Below are 15,992 nucleotides of genomic sequence, written 5' to 3' on the forward strand. Positions count from 1 at the left end.
AAGAGTGTTTTGATGGATTTTGCTGTTACATGCACCCCAGCTCTGAGCACAGTATTTTATCGTTTCCTTTTCTATAACACCATGAACAATGTAGAATGCTCAGTTCATACATGAATTAACATCACGTAATGTGACATAAACACGATTTTTCCTACATGAGCACCAAACTGCCGGCAAACATGGTGAGAATTATCCATCCTGGTCCTCCACAGAGGCTGTTGTTCAACTCACCCACCCCATTTATTGTGCCATAAATCACACTGGCTGTGAAAACACATCTGAGCCCCCCTGATAAATGTGAGGTCACATCGGTGCTTGTCGTCCATGCTCTGCAGAATAAAAAAAAAACAAGAACTGTAATTTGGCCGGTATCACTGTGCCTGTAGGTCAATTTGAGAATCTAATCATCCATCAGCATTAACTGTAAATGAAAGTATCCTCAAACCACTAGAAGCAGGTTATTGTGTTTCCCATAGCACTCATACCAGATATATTCTGTAGTAAGCATGTGATTGTGCATAAACATATCACAGTATCACACTCTGACACATTCTGCTTATCCTGGCAGCATCAGATAACCTCAGGTCTGCTGCATTTATGCTAAAACTACACAGGCAACACTCAGAGGGCCCGAGCGCATGAACAGTGTAGGCAAGCCAAGCTACTTAATGAAGGAGTCGGGTCCAGAAGTGGACACATTGCAGCTGTATGTTGACACTTAGTACACAGATGCAGCGAGTTGCTTGTTACTGTGACCTGACATTGCCAGTCAGTATTTCTGTATCATAGTCAGGCCAGGACAAAAGAACAAGAGAACTTTTCACTCCTTAACTACAAATCATGTAAGTTTTAGTTTTGTGTGACCATTTGTAAATGCATGCTGTAGTTTTTTTTTTTATATTTCTCCTACTGTGGATTTTTTGTTACTAATTAATTTCCATACATTTAGCTGACTTTTGAAATGTGGTTAAATTGTGCAGTCGACCCACAGCAGATTCAAGTCTTAGCTGGTTTTTGTCAGTTTTCTCTTTATTTCAAACCAGTCAGCAGACTCAGCAGGCTGATGAAACCTGTTTATCCAGTATAACTGCAGATTGATACGAAACGTCTGCACTGCATCACCTCATTCTGACTATGTCAGATGTCAGTATAGACTCACTGACACAGCAAATTTCAGCAGTTTGCTAATAAAATTTCAACCACCGTGTTAATGAATGGAAACCACTGGATGCTTTGAATGGTGGAAAGAAATTAACTAATTAAAAACCAAATTAGCTGAATCAGACTTGTACTGTAAGAGAGCACACAGTTCAAACATGTTTCAACAGTCAGCCAAAACATTTTTATAGTGTGTAGGGTTTGGATTTTCTAAAAGATCAGAATATTACAAATAATACAAATTTCCAGACTTACCAGTGAAGACCAAATATGCACAGTGTACAGTGATATTAATTCCTAGTGTTTACTTTAGCTATCATTAATCATGTCTATTTATCCCATCGCATCTAAATGTGTTTTATAGGCTACACTATTACTTATTATGATAATAATCCTCTATAGCCTACATTCATTATTGTCTATTCATATAATTATGCATAACTTAATATTTTTTGATTTCATGGATAGAAATAAGAATTCAGAGCTTTTACTTAGGTAAAACTAGTACCACTAGTGCATATGAATAAGAAAGAAAAATGTACTTATGTATTAGAAATAAAACTACTGCTTCAGTAAAATTTGCTGTTTATTTTCTCAGTTACTAATCGTTCAGTTTGTTTTTTTTAAAAAGAATCAATAAACACTAAGTGCACACCAACACAATGCTTGTTTTGCCCAAACAACAGTCAAAAGTAGGGTTTATATTATATAAACAAATATCTCAACTATTATAAAAAAAAAAATTTGCCAGTTAATTTTCTTTGTAGTTTAGTCTCCTAATCTTTTCAGCCGTACTTGGTACAGTAGTTTAATTGATAAAAAAACATAATATTTTATGATTTAGGTCAGTGGTCCCCAACCTTTTTATCACTGCGGACCGGTCAACGCTTGACAATTTTACCGCGGCCCGGGGGGAGGGGGGGGATTACGTAGATTGTTTATATAATAATAAACGTGAATCCACTGTGTTGCGATTTTTAACTCCCCATAACGCTAAAACAATGGGAGCCCTGAAGTTGTTTCTCTACAACGATACGGTCCCATCTGGGGGTAATAGGAGACACTGACACCCGAAGTGTGTTGCTTATGTTCAGTCTACTCCGTTGTTTTGTTTTGGTTGCTGTCACTGCAGAAAAACCCGCTTCACACAGATAGGATGTCGGAAATGGCAACAGGGTTTTCAGTGCTGTGGTGGCGATCTCAGGGTATTCTGTCATGACTTTAATCCAGAACACCGGCAGAGTTGTTGTCTCGAACATACTTTTAAGGCCGCCGTCATTTGCGATCTCCAGCAGTTGATCTTCTTCTTGCACAGACCTGCTGGATTCACCTGGTTTGTTGACAAATGGGTTGCAGATCCATTCCTTGGCAGTTCGTGGGTCCTTTGTGGTTGGGAAGTAGCGCTCGAACTCTTTTAAAAGCAAAGACAGGTGATCGTGCACCAGCTGGGAGAATGAAGGCTCAGGCTCAGTCTCACCCAAAATCCCCACTAATGTTTGAAACATGTCCTAATATTTGTCTTAATGTGTAATGTTATGTCAAATTGTTTTAGATACACACCACGAAAACAACAGCCACACACATTATTTTCTTCATGTTTTGTCTACTGCTCTGCTCAGCTGCCAAGCTGGCATATCAGGTGACGTCACGGTTTGACGCCCTGCGTAGTATGGGCTAGCCCAGAAATGATTAATATTGTATAGCAATTCTGGGTTCGGGGTCTTTTTCTCCTTCCGGGCTGCTTGGGCAGGCTGGGGGGTGGAAGATGCCTGGACGTGTAATGTTAATTCTTGCTTGTGACTCTTTGAATAAACCAGCACAGTTATATTTTTTATATATCCAAGTGGTCTGAGTCGTCCCTCTGAGTTCCTGGTTTGAAAGAACCGGACGGGGCTTTATAATAGAATACAGCCTTTACTTTAAATGCAGCTACTTTATCTGCCAACTTGAAGACAGTTGTCATTTTCCCCTGAAGTGACAGATTGAGTTCATTGAGCAGGCTGAATATGTCCACAAGTAAGCCAGTTTTGGCGCTCATGTGACCGAGATGTAACCGAGAGAATACGGTCATTTTTCAAAATAAAAGATCGTTCAGACTCAGATAATAAATAAAACGGAAATAATTAATGATTTCCTGTGCGGCCCGGTACCAATTGATCCACGGACCGGTACCGGTCCGCGGCCCGGGGGTTGGGGACCACTGATTTAGGTTGTTGTATCTAAAGCTCTCAGATAACTCCTGAAGTAAAAAGTACATTTCCCTCTCATGTTTTAATGGACTATCAGCGGCATGAAAAGAAAATACTAAAGTAAGTAAAGTAATAAAGTAGGTTACTTCATACTGTACTTTGTTACATTCCACCCTCGAACTTAAGGTCATGTTCAGGTTCATGTTAGGGACATTAATGAACTCTGGTGTAAACACGGCGGGAAAAGTGAGGCAGGAACAGACCGGTTTTGACAGCTTACTTCATAATTTCTACTGAATCGGTGTGGCAACGGTTTCCCGTTGATCGGCACATGTTGGCTATAAATTCTGTTATAGTGTCGCGCGCTCTTTATCCCAGCTCGGCTCGCGCACATCGAGAGGACGCGCCAATCCAAGCACCAACCGCTTCTCGACCGTTTCTCTCTCTCTCTCTTTATAATTCCGTTTTATTTTTATTTTTTTCTTTTTCATTTCTTTCTCACACGACAGGAGTTAATTCATACTCGGTACCATGCAACGTTTCTATGGAACCTCGCATCTGTTATTGACTCTTCTGCTACAGCTGGTACCTGCGCAGGTAATTAACGGACACCAAGACGCGGGCTGTTTGATTTGCCAGTAGCTAATTAATGTCAATTTGTCAGCTGTTTTGAAATATTTGTGCCATTTATTATTTTACCTAAATGTAATCAATTAGAAACTTAACTTATATGGTATTTTGCATGCATAGGGATGCTGAAGACAGAATTATGGTTTTTCTTTTCTCCTCAACTCCAAACGCGACTCAGAAACAGTGGAAGTAGTAATAGGAGTCACATTTAAATGGCAGACACATTTGTTTCACACGCCTTTTTACACCCTATCTGGGTTTAAGAGCATCTGACGCAAGGCAGGACGGACACAGGTTGCAGGGTGGCACGAAAAGGGTGGCTCTAAAAGTAGTGCATGCTCACTTAGAGCAAACATAAAATTCCCACAAAGCTATTAAGAACTGCCTCGGATTACTATGTTCCCATCAGTGTTCTCAGAGTGAGAGGAAAGCAGGAGAGCAGGGAAGAGTCAGAAAGAGATAGTTGACATTCAAAAGAGAAAACGAGCCAAGATCAACTTCGCGCTTGTGTTTGTGCTCAGTTTGTTGTTAAAGCATAGGGATCATTGCCATTGTAAGTTTGGCTGTGTTGTGAGAACAAAATTCATGCTGTCAGATACTTTTCAGTACTGCCTTTGCTTTTGCTGTGTTTATTGTCCAAATAAACTCCCATGAGTTAAGGCAGTATCTATTCTTTGTTGTTATTCTTTGGGTTTTGCTTCTTGTGAAAATAAACCTTCCAGTATTACAGTAAATTAATAAATCAAACATACTTTAGTTGTTGCCAGGCTTTCTGGTGTGAAAACAGCAGCGTAGTGATGCCCTCCCGCTGCATCAGTGTTTTTACTGGATTGTTGTGTTTGCACTGCCTCGTCTCTGCCACAAGAGGGAGCTCTAAAACTGTTCAATGAACCCATTTGGTAGCCACTTTTATTGTGTTCATTTCTCAGCTCAGTTAGTTTCTGGTTGTCTGCAGGCTCTGTACCATTACAACCGTATTTGGCATTGACCTTATCAACAACATCAAATGAAACTGAAACACTGATCTCTGTAGATGTCAATTTGTACTTATTTTACAATGTTTTACAATTTTACAATGCAGATTTCACCCACTCCAGAAGACGATGCTCCCAAAGGTGAGGGCTCTGCTCTTGATCATGCCCCACTGAGTAGGATTTTCCACCTGCTGTAAATGATTTAAATACTAAAGATTCAACTTGTTCTGTAGAAATGACATTCCAGGAGGTGTGGGCAAAGAGCACGTGTCAGCCTATGGAGCTCTTGGTGGATGTGGAGCAAGAGTTCCCTGGAGAAGTGGGGTACATCTACATGCCTGCTTGTGTCCCACTTTTGCGATGCTCTGGTTGCTGCGGGGATGAAAACTTGGAGTGTTATCCTACCCTTAAACGCAACATCACCGTGCAGGTCTAGCAAGACTTGTAACTGAAGGAAGAAGTTATACGTAAATGCACATTGTCTTTATGCTAAACATAGAAGCCTATAAAAAAAATCTTTCCCTTGTTTCCCAGATGATGAGGATCACTCCCCAGATATCTAATAAACATGTGCAACTCACATTTGTAGAGCACCAGAGATGTGATTGCAGGTAAATTCCAGATAGCCAATTCTTCCTAATAAACACCAGGTTCAATTTGAGATTTTAGATTTTTTTATTATTACTATTATTTTGCACAGCTAATTACTAGTTGCTTCTGCCTTTCTTCCTGTTTTAGAGCCCGTCCGAAAATTAAAAAGAATAAAAGGTCAGTAGAATGACATTGCATATTGTATGGGGGCAGCTGTGGCCCATGAGATAGAGCGGGTCATCCCTAATCGTAGGCAGTTCGATCCCCGGCTTCTCCAGTCCACATGTCAAAGTGTCCTTGAGCAAGACACTGAACCCCTACTTGCTCTTGATATCACCAGTGTGTGAACGTTTGTGTGCGAATGGGAAATAGTGTAAAGTGCTTTGAGTGCACTTCACCATGTGGAAAAGTACTACACAAGTACAAGGCTATTTACATAAACGCATCAGTATCTTCAATGCACTTTCATCTTCCCTCACAGAGGCAGTGTGTCTACCAAGAGTAACCCTCGGAGGATGAAACCCAAGAAGACAGCAAACAGCTGTGGCAAGTAAGAGAAGGAACTGCCCCTCTGTGGGTCTCTCTCACACACAAACACACACACACATACATTTTTATAATGTTTGGACTTTACTGCTACATTTATTTGTGTTTCCTCCACTCAGACAACAGAGGGACAGCATCACAACATATTATGTTGTGTATTGCTCTTATCTCTGGTAGGCCTGTAGTCCACTGACAACTTATAAGGACCTTGTGTTTCTGTGCAGGGCCACAGAGAATATATAGCACAATAATCCAAGGCTCCAACCAGGGACTGCCAGTGTGAAGGTTTAGTCTGAAAATAACTAAATCCACATACCTGGAAAACAACATCAACTTTGATATTGTTTGTCTGTGGCTGCTTTTCACATCCTGTAAAGATCAACATGTGTCTCTCTGTGTTTCTCTCCTATATTCTTCTCTTTTATTTGACAAGGGCAGTTGTTGTATAAGCAGCTGTGAATTATTGTACAATAAAGATATGATCAAAAACAATGAGATACCCAAAATAAGTACTGAAAGGGCTACAAATATAAATCTGTTAACCTGTCAGTAAGAAGTACTACACTAACAGCCAGTGAAAACAGTTGCTGAATGTCTTCTTTGGCTTTGAGGGGGCTTTGTAAAGCCTGTGAAAACAACCCTGAGGGTGTCATCAGGTCTGTGATCAGGCTCTGCCTTAGAGACAGCAAATGTGTAACAGAAAGCCTGTGTTAACCAGGCAGGGAGATGTCTAATGACCAGCACTATCCAGTTTCATTATGGTAAATGTATGATCCAGGGCTTTTGGATTTATATACGGACTAAAAGGCAGAATAGGTATCTCTCATGTGCCCCACAATGTTAAGGAAGTCATTATTAAATCATAGGAATACCCCTTTAAGCAAAAAAGATCCTCCTAATTGGAATAGGAAATGTCACTGTAGGTTCACTCATTTGAGCACATATAATTCCTTCTTGGGGAACAAAGAAACATCGGTGACTTGACGTATCTGTGCTATATCTGGCAGTAACTAGGACAGCTGTTTGAAGCAGTGGCTATAAGGTTTCATCATATCCACTGTTGAGAAAGAGTAAAAGGACATTTTATCCTGCAAACCTGGAGGAAATCCATCCACCAAATCAGTCTCATTAAAAGCCAGATATTGGACTTGACATCATTCTGGGAGAAGGTTGCGTTTGCTGGTGGCCTGTGTAACAACCTGTGTGACCATGTTGTTCTGGCTGTTGTTTGGCCAATTGCAATGCTAATGCTACACCGTGAATTGCCTTGGCTCCTATTCCTTTGTAAACAGTAGTTTAAAGTTATAGACCCATCATTTCATAAGCCTCCTCATCTAGTATGTTTGGCCAAGGGACCACACCATTGCAGTTGAGAATGAATTTCTTCCAGCAGATTCAGGGGGCACTAGAATTTAACTTCCTAAATAAAAGCCAACGGGATAAATGCTCCCTTCTGGTGTTGTCATGATGACTTAATTCTTGTGCCAACGTCAATGTGAATGTTTAGGCTGTCATTCCAGTTGTTCAGAAGAACTTTTTACCTTTACACCCTGCAAGGGAAAATGTCACTTGACATGGAGGCTTTGACTTAGGACCAGGTTTTGTGATACATCCATGTCAAAATTATCATTTGTGTGGTCATAGTTTTTAGATTGCATTTTTAGCACATTGGTGGGTTTCTTAATCTTCAGTGTCCACTCATGGAAGTAGTTTTTGCCTGTTAAGAGCTAATTGAAGTTAGGGATAAAATACGTTAGCATATCTTCAGTCTTCATTTTTTTTGGTGGTTTAAAAGTGCTATAAGCCATGAAATAGGTATTTCTTATTCATTCACCAATTTTTGACATGGTTCATCAGTTTCAACAAGACATTCAGATTGCATGATGTCACACTGAGAACAAATACTGATTATTCAATAACCAGTGCTTTCCACTTGGTGTCTGCATCAAGTTTATATACAGTAGGTATCCTCTTGCCCCTGCTTGAAAATCCCCAAATCTATTAATGGAGGGAGAATAGCCAGCAATAAACAGTCTAAATGGAGTAGATTTGGATTTGACGATCTGAAGGTCATTTGACATTTGGTGACATTCAAGAATGTTTGTTAAAAAGATGGAAACATTTCATATACATAGTACCAATCTGAATTACTTAAATCATTATTTTTGTCTTTCCAGGTGCCAGTTCCCTCAGAACAAGACAAATCTTCAGTGAATTACACATCTGTCCAAAGTTAATTTGGGAGAGTGACTTTGAAGCAGCAAACAACAGCACATCTGTGGATTAATCACATCTGACAATGGTCTTCTATTCAAACGTGGTTTCCTCATCCACTTCAAACACCAGCAATTAACTTCAATATCTAAGCAAACAACCATATCTGCAAACTCCTTTTACTTTGGCTTCTTCTTTTACTGGACCAAAATCAGTGTTGTTTTGATTTTAAAAATATAGCTACTTTGGCGTGAGGGTTTAAATATAGAACAACAGTAGATAAGCATATACCAATGAAGTCATTGATTAACTCTCAAATCAATCACAGCCTTTACAGAGAAGCATGATGTTCATTGTGACTTTTGCAGTGACTCACGTTTTGAAACAAATTCTTTCTGGTGCAAAGTTACAGACACTGAAAACTGCATCATCTCTATGACTTTATCTATGTAAAGTGTTATTGCTGTAGCAGTAACTTTTGATAAATCCTGAATCCACTCCAATTATGAGGCATGAATAATTATGGGTTCATAAAGAAAATTCAATTTTACCACAAAGAACCGCTGTGGTATCTACATTAGCATGGTGACGACCATAAGGGCCCGTTCTATGTAAGGACACTGAGCTCTTTATCTACAAGGCTGTGTAGTAAACACACATAAAAGCACAAGGGGCTACTGTTATACAACGATTTGTATTGCATTCATGACCTTTCTGAGACATCAGATGACAGTGTGGTTAGATTTAATCATGGATGTATTAATGGATTGAACAGCAAATCTTCCTCATATTCTTGTATTTCACAAAAGCACCATCAGTTAATGTAGCTAATCTATGTTTGAAAATTTTTACTGGCCAGTTGTTTGTGTTGCATCGTCTCTTCATAGCAATGTATGGACATTTTCATCAGACACCCTGCCACCTCCTCCTCCATATGTTGTATGAAAATGTGCTTTTAAGAATAAAAGTAGTTAAGGGATGCATGCCTGCACATGAGGCGTTTTGTTCTGAGGGTAGTGTTTTGTTTATTTCTTAAAACAACAGAGAAGACGTGCTCAGCTTGGGTTAGTTGGAGGCCAACTAAACTATTATGTAATACTCGAAACCTCACGTCACCGGGTTCCCCATCGGTACAGTTGACATGTCTACACTACTGTACTGCAGCGTACACTACACCATTTGGCTTCTTGACTAACGCGGTGTCCTCAGCTAGCCACACATTTGGCTGTGGTCACGTTTTTCAGCTGCTGGTTGCACCGACCTATCACACGCCAAGGAAGCTACCATGTGGGCAGACGGAGCAGGCTAAAAGCTGTGACGTGTCTGGTACACCAGACATAGCCACGCCCCTAAACACCAAATATGGCATACTGTCTGTGAGAATAACAATCCTTTTGCATTTCTGGCACCCCAAGACAATTATCTGTCGGTGTGCAGAAGAATTCGGGTCGCCGGTAGTTTATTTTTGGTTAACGCTGGCAGAGGACAATCAAACTGCAATGACGTACGGCTGTCGCCACCGTGCTTCGCATGTGACCGAGCAGACAGGGGAGGAGCGGTCTATCGCGTGTACGGTACCGTGTAACACCGAATTCTAGCTAACGTAGCAGGGCAGGGGCAGCGGCAGCCAGACCGAGCAAAGGAAGTCGTATACACAAGCACTTACAACCCGGTTGCAAGCTCGTATTCCTCAGTTTGGACTACAGTGTCGTTTGAACGGCGCCAAGGACAAAGTATGCATATTCTGTTGTGATTTCTTTAGCTACCTATGGGTATGTAGTTTATAACCCTTTAATGTTAGCTGTCTTTCTATGTAACCGTTGTTAACATTAGCGCTTAACGTAGCAAACCAGACTGCTAACTGTATCTGTGCCGTCGTTTTGTTTGCATTCTTTAAGCATTCAGCTGCTGTTACTACCTAAATAAGCCATAATTTAGTTAGCTACCAAATGTTTACTCAACTTAAGCTAGCTGCCTTCTTAGAGCATGCAACATAATTTTTTGTGGTAACTTAGGACTGTAACTGCGTTAACGTAGCTTCATACTGACGAACGTTCTTTTATCTTGATAAGGATATGATAACGTTAGCTATCACTTTCGATGTTCTCATTACATTGATCGCACAAAACTAGTGATAATATACCGTATGTGCTGTTTTGTAAAAAGATGCGTTTGCTTTATCCATTTATATAAAATCTTATTCCATATTCTGTCATTGACATGAAAAGTAAGTGTACATGGTGTTGTTTGATTTCCAGGTTTTAACCTTTGATATGCTGGTGTAGTTGTTCTGGGAGCTTGTTGGACCACCAAGGACATTGTCAGTACAAAGGGAAAGCAAGGAGATGAGCACCAAGAGGAAGGCAGAGAGTCATTCAAGGGCAGCAAACAGGCCACTCATCATGAAGTGTGGAGACTCCCAGGTTGATTCGGAGAGAGACTCTGGATTCTCAGGTTCAAACTTGCTCTTGCCACAGTTGTACCTCTTTTATTTATGATATCACTTACGGTACCTAAACTATCGTTGCGTTTCTTCGTGGTCTATAGATGCAGGCTCGGAGCACATGAGTGCAATGGACACCACAGACTCGGAGGATTCACCTCACCCTGTTGCGCAGCAGGGGCCACAGACCTCTCAGCTGGCTGTTGTGGGAGGCTCTTACTCCAGCCTCTCTCCCATGATCATCATGAACAATGTCCTCCTCAAACAGGTACACAACAAATCCTCAAGCCTAAAACATCAAACCTTATCTTAAATTCTATGTGTGTTGATGAATTCATTCTCTGCTTCCGCTCAGAGGTTCAACCCGCAGTCATATAATCTGGTTGCAGTAGAAAAGTAGCGGTCCAGTTTTTGATGCGGTGATGACCTGATTAGATTTTGGTGGTTAAAGGTCAAAGTCAGTGACCTCGCTTCTCTCTCATACCTGTGAATATGACTGGTTGGTGGTGGCATAGAACTGTGAGATGGTAACTTGACTTTGAGCCTGTGTTTAAGTTGATAGCTTCATAGTTCTGTCACAGCTTTCTGTAATGTGTCACCATAAACGAATTGCAACAGTAAAGTCAAAATGGCTCAAAATTATGTTCAGATTGAATTAACAATGAAAGTAGGAAAACAAGACAAAATGAACAGTGTTTACTTGATTTATGCTTCTGTAGTTGAAGTTTTTGTGACAAAGACTGTGACCACAAACATTTTGAACACACCAGTTTTGTGTGACTGTAGCCTTCTCTGAATGAATGTAGCTGCATCCAGCGCTTCTCCAGACCTGGGATGAACGTGGGTCAGACACTGGCTGTCTTTGTTGACCAGCCTGTCAGGGTTTGGATTTAATTTGGTCATATGGGTGTACAAAGTACTTTCAGTACCTCCAGAGCCATTCACAAGAAGAGAAATGTAAAGCATGTTCATGTGGGCAAGCAAGAGAGAGAGAGTGAGCGAGCTACAGAGAGGAAAAAAGAACCGAAAGTACACCTTTATTTGTTGATTATAGGATGTTACTCTGTGGTTTAACAGTGAAGTGTGTTGAACCACACTGCATACCGGTATCTCAGATAATGGCAAGAACAAGAGTGACCTTTGCCAACTGTCCCATGAATTTATCCAGTGCAGGGTGAGCATGTATATAATACACCAATCTCCAAAGAAAAGCGAGAGTCATCATAGAGCAGTTGATTAGGTGGCTGTGAAGCCATAAGAAGCATTATGGTTGGTATGGCTGAAACCACTACTGATAGTTATCATCAGAAATTTAATTAAAATTCTTGTAATTAATGTTATTTGTTTAGAACAAACGTCAAATGTGTAGTTTATGTCATTGTAGAGTTTAATCTACGGGCTTCCTCAGCCACTGATCAAGAAGTAATTAATTTTAAAAGGAATCTCTGCATTATGGAGATTTCTGATGGGTGTTGATTGCTGCAGTATGTTTAGCGTCTTGTTCTTAATCTCTGTGTCCAGGGTGTTGCAGTTCCCCACTCATGCATATAATCTTAAATAGGGAAATGTGTGTGAGGGACCCACCTCAATTTTGACTCTGTTGCCTTTGCAGCCTGGAGACAGTCCTTCTGCTCTGAAACCCTGGAGGTTTAGTCCCACAGTGGAGGTGGTTCAGCCTGTGGTCCAGCAGCCTCAGGTGGTCTTCCTCCAGCCTATGGTATCTCGTCAAGCTTCCCCTGCCTCCAAAGAGGCCACCTCTAGACATCGACGCTCTAAGAAGTATCTCCCAATCTTGAAATCTTATCCCAAGATTGCTCCACATCCTGGAGACAGCTCCATTTCCTCAGGGAGAGGAACTGCTTCCTTATCTTCCTCCACCACCACCTCTTCTTCAGGATCAGACAGAGGTAGCAGTCTGACCTCCAGCTGCTCAGAACACTGTCAGAGAGAAAAGCAGCTGAAAAGTCTGTGTGATAGTGTTAGTAACTCTCGCTCAATCACTCCCAGTCTTCCGGTTACCCCCAGTGCCATGTCTCCTCTCCCCACAGCAGCAGCCAGTACCAGCAGTAGTCCTGTCAGGGAAAGGCCCTCATCAACTGTCAGCCCTGCAGAGTTTACCACCTCCCTATCTTTCACTCACACCACTGGCTCCAAAAATCAGACTCTCCCTGCTCCCCAGGTGGTCACACAGGAAAATGTCTCATCAAAAGAACATGACCACAGTGACAGTGATGCCGACACAAAGAGGAAGCGCTTCTGCAACACTTACAACATCCTGAGTAAATCTGGCCTGCTAGACATCACACTCCGCACCAAGGAGCTCCTCAGGCAGAACCGACGCACCCAGAATGACCTAGACCGGCTAAAAGAACATACGGACCTCTTCCTTCAGGCTCTGCAGAGCGGTGACATGTGCATCTTTGTCAAGCTGCAGGCCAGACTTCTGGAGGAAGACAAAGAGAAAGAGAAGGAGAAAGCTGCTCAGACCAGCTTAAAGGCAGATTAGACCTGGACTAGTCCTAGACAGTAAGGCCAGGATTGAGGTTGGAGTATACAGAGACAGATGAACCGAAAATAATGTGCTCTACAATACACACCCAGCCCCAGATTCTGACAGACAGTGTGCTGTGGCCTACATTTGGGCTGCCGCCTGCTTTAAAGCCCTGACACACCAGACCAGCCTCAGGCAGTTGATACAGATAGACATTTCATTGCCTCATGTCTTTCACTTGAATTCATTGGAAGACTATAGCTGTTGGCCAGCTTACCACCAGCTGCACATATGTTCTGCATCTGAGTGAGAGGAAATATTTTAGTCAGCAGTCTATTTGAAATTCAGGAAACATTATGACAAGAGAAGCAAAGCGGTCTATGCTGGGATCTTTTGCCAGTTAGCTGAAATGGGCTTATTATATGATCAGAATACTGATATGCCATCTTAAAACAGTACCTGTAAGCTTTGCTTTGTTGTACTCAATTTAGTCAGTCTGTGGTGTTTTACTGGTGGAAAGAGGAAAGGTGGAGGTGAAAATTTGCTTTACTAGGACAGCTCTCTAATCACCTCCTTTGCTGTTTCAGCAAGTCTGTCGAGCCACAGATATGGGCCGATTAGTTCCATCAGTGGAGGACACTCTGCAAAAACTATGGCTGACGGTCAGAGAGACACTCAGAGTGCTGCCCGGCTACCGGCTGCTGACTTGATGTGTTAGGGAGCAAATGTAAAACAAGGCCCGAACCCCAGTGCACTGACCCTGACAAGATCTCTTTCGCTGAAACCGCCTCACTGCTGTACAAAAATCTTTTGTGCTTTGGCAGTTAAGATGAGAAAGATCTGAGATAATTGGATCTAAGGCATGAGGGGATGTACAAATACTCAACTTTTTTTTTTTTTTTTTACCAAATACACAATACAAGTTAAGAATCTGAACGCATCATTAAAGATGGGATATTTCAATGTTAATGACAAGTGATTCCACGTAAAGCTGAGAAACATGAGTATACCAGTCACTCTGACAACAAAATGTCACCTTGCATAAAGTCAGTCAGTGTTTCAACATTTTTGCATCATCCATGGCAGTTTAAGATATATTCCACTAATACTGTGTTGCTTAACATACATCTGGGTAACAGATCCTGATTATGTACATGTGTAAATAGATTGGAAAAATAGAAATTTGATCACTTTCCAGTGAAATCTACAGCACAATAAAGTGTGCCAAAAGTAAAGGGTTCTGAATACTGCATGTAAAAGCTAAAATCATGACAGACTCAAGGAAATGGGCTCATGTCACACAGGGCCTCTTGACAGTCAGCATCTTAGACAGATATGTCTGTTTTAAAATTTGATGAAAAAGATTTGGCATAGCCTGTTGATGGTTTCACGTTGAGCGTTCCCATCATGTTGATGGTAGCTGTAATACCGTGGAAGTAAAGGTCTTAGCAGCCACATTTAGATGCTTCCCCAGTAACATCACAGCATAAAAGGATGCTTCCTATAATACCCAAAAGTGATTATGTATGAATTTTCCTCCTCTGTTTTTACACACACACAAACGACTATATGTGGTATGTGTGTATGCACAGGGATGTAATTCATTGTCGTAGTACTGTCTAACTTGAGGGCAGTCCTTTTCTGTTATAAGTTCCTTTCTGTTTTGTGTGTATAAAATCATGTGAACCTCTGAGCTGCTTAAGACAACCATCAATTCAGGTTTCTTCATAACAGTAATTGTGCATCAACTTGAAAACATCTGACAGTTGCATCTAAGCTGGGGACAGCTTTTGTGATGCTTTACCTTTTTGTAAGTTTATAAATAACGGCCTTAATATCAAAACCCAGTGTATGTTATAGAGTTTTGCATTTGCACTAAATTAATTGTAAGAGTAGCTCTGAAGCAGTTTCTGGGCACAATTAAATGGCAGCTATGGAAGCTCATTTGAGGCAGAATACACAAATCATTTTTGTTTTTCATATGCAATACCACCAGTGTATAAATACTGTTCCTGTTGTATAGCCTATGCATAACATTTACAGTGTTAGATTTAATTATTACTCTCGGTAAGAAGTAAACATGTTTTTGCATATTCTGTGTAAAGCGCCATTTCCAAAAAGTTGGGATGCAGTTGTCAAAAAAAGAAAATTCAGTGCCAGCCTATGAAAAACTACCTTTAATTGAAAGCTGTACAAAGAAAACCTATCAACTGTTCAAACTGTTTTTTGCTTTTTCTTTTTTTTTTTGATAAATACATGCTCCTTTTAAATGTGATGCCAGCAACACACACAAATCTGGGATAAGGGGCATGTTTACCACTGTGTTGCATCACCTCTTGTTTTAACAACACTGTACAACTGTTTGGGAACTGAGGAGAGCACTGATTTAGTTTTAAAAGCAAAATGTTTTCCTATTCTTGCTTGATATGGGATTTCAGCCACTCAACAGTTCAGGGCCTCTTTTGTCATACATTTCACTTCACAATGAGCCAAGTGTTGTCAGTGTGTGACAGGTCTGGACTGCAGGCAGGATAGTTTAGCACCCGGACCCATTATATCGCCATGCTGTTGGAGTACATGAAGAATGTGGTTTGTCATTGTCTTGATGAAATAAGAAAGAAGAAGGGATGAATGCATGTTGCCGTAAAGCCTGTATACACTATATTCATTTCACAACTTGTGCAGTCTTTTTGTTGCGCCTGTCCCAACTGTTTTTATAACACGTTGCTGGCCTCAAATCATAATGAGCTCCCATA

At 41.0% G+C, this 15,992-nt stretch overlaps 2 protein-coding genes across 3 annotated transcripts; both read left to right on the plus strand.

Moving 5' to 3' along the window:
- Positions 1-3,578: 3,578 nt before the first annotated feature.
- On the plus strand, positions 3,579-6,490 carry LOC109962223 (snake venom vascular endothelial growth factor toxin ICPP-like). The gene is made up of 7 exons (XM_020603748.1): positions 3,579-3,944; positions 5,059-5,092; positions 5,185-5,381; positions 5,486-5,562; positions 5,690-5,719; positions 6,024-6,092; positions 6,313-6,490. Exons 1-7 carry the CDS (start codon positions 3,879-3,881, stop codon positions 6,329-6,331), a joined length of 492 nt encoding a protein of 163 aa, XP_020459404.1. The 5' UTR covers positions 3,579-3,878; the 3' UTR covers positions 6,332-6,490.
- A 1,812-nt stretch (positions 6,491-8,302) lies between these two features.
- Positions 8,303-15,481, plus strand: cipcb (CLOCK-interacting pacemaker b). 2 transcript variants are annotated; one of them, XM_020603747.1, is made up of 4 exons: positions 8,303-10,074; positions 10,561-10,756; positions 10,850-11,013; positions 12,358-15,481. In XM_020603747.1, exons 2-4 carry the CDS (start codon positions 10,648-10,650, stop codon positions 13,249-13,251), a joined length of 1,167 nt encoding a protein of 388 aa, XP_020459403.1. In that variant the 5' UTR covers positions 8,303-10,074; positions 10,561-10,647; the 3' UTR covers positions 13,252-15,481. The 2 variants fall into 2 exon arrangements, with proteins under 2 accessions (XP_020459403.1, XP_020459402.1); XM_020603746.1 differs by having other exon boundaries at positions 8,303-10,035.
- Positions 15,482-15,992: the final 511 nt, after the last annotated feature.

The sequence above is a fragment of the Monopterus albus genome, unplaced genomic scaffold, assembly GCF_001952655.1.
Source record: "Monopterus albus unplaced genomic scaffold, M_albus_1.0 scaffold62.1, whole genome shotgun sequence".
In the NCBI taxonomy this organism is placed as follows: Eukaryota; Metazoa; Chordata; class Actinopteri; order Synbranchiformes; family Synbranchidae; genus Monopterus; species Monopterus albus.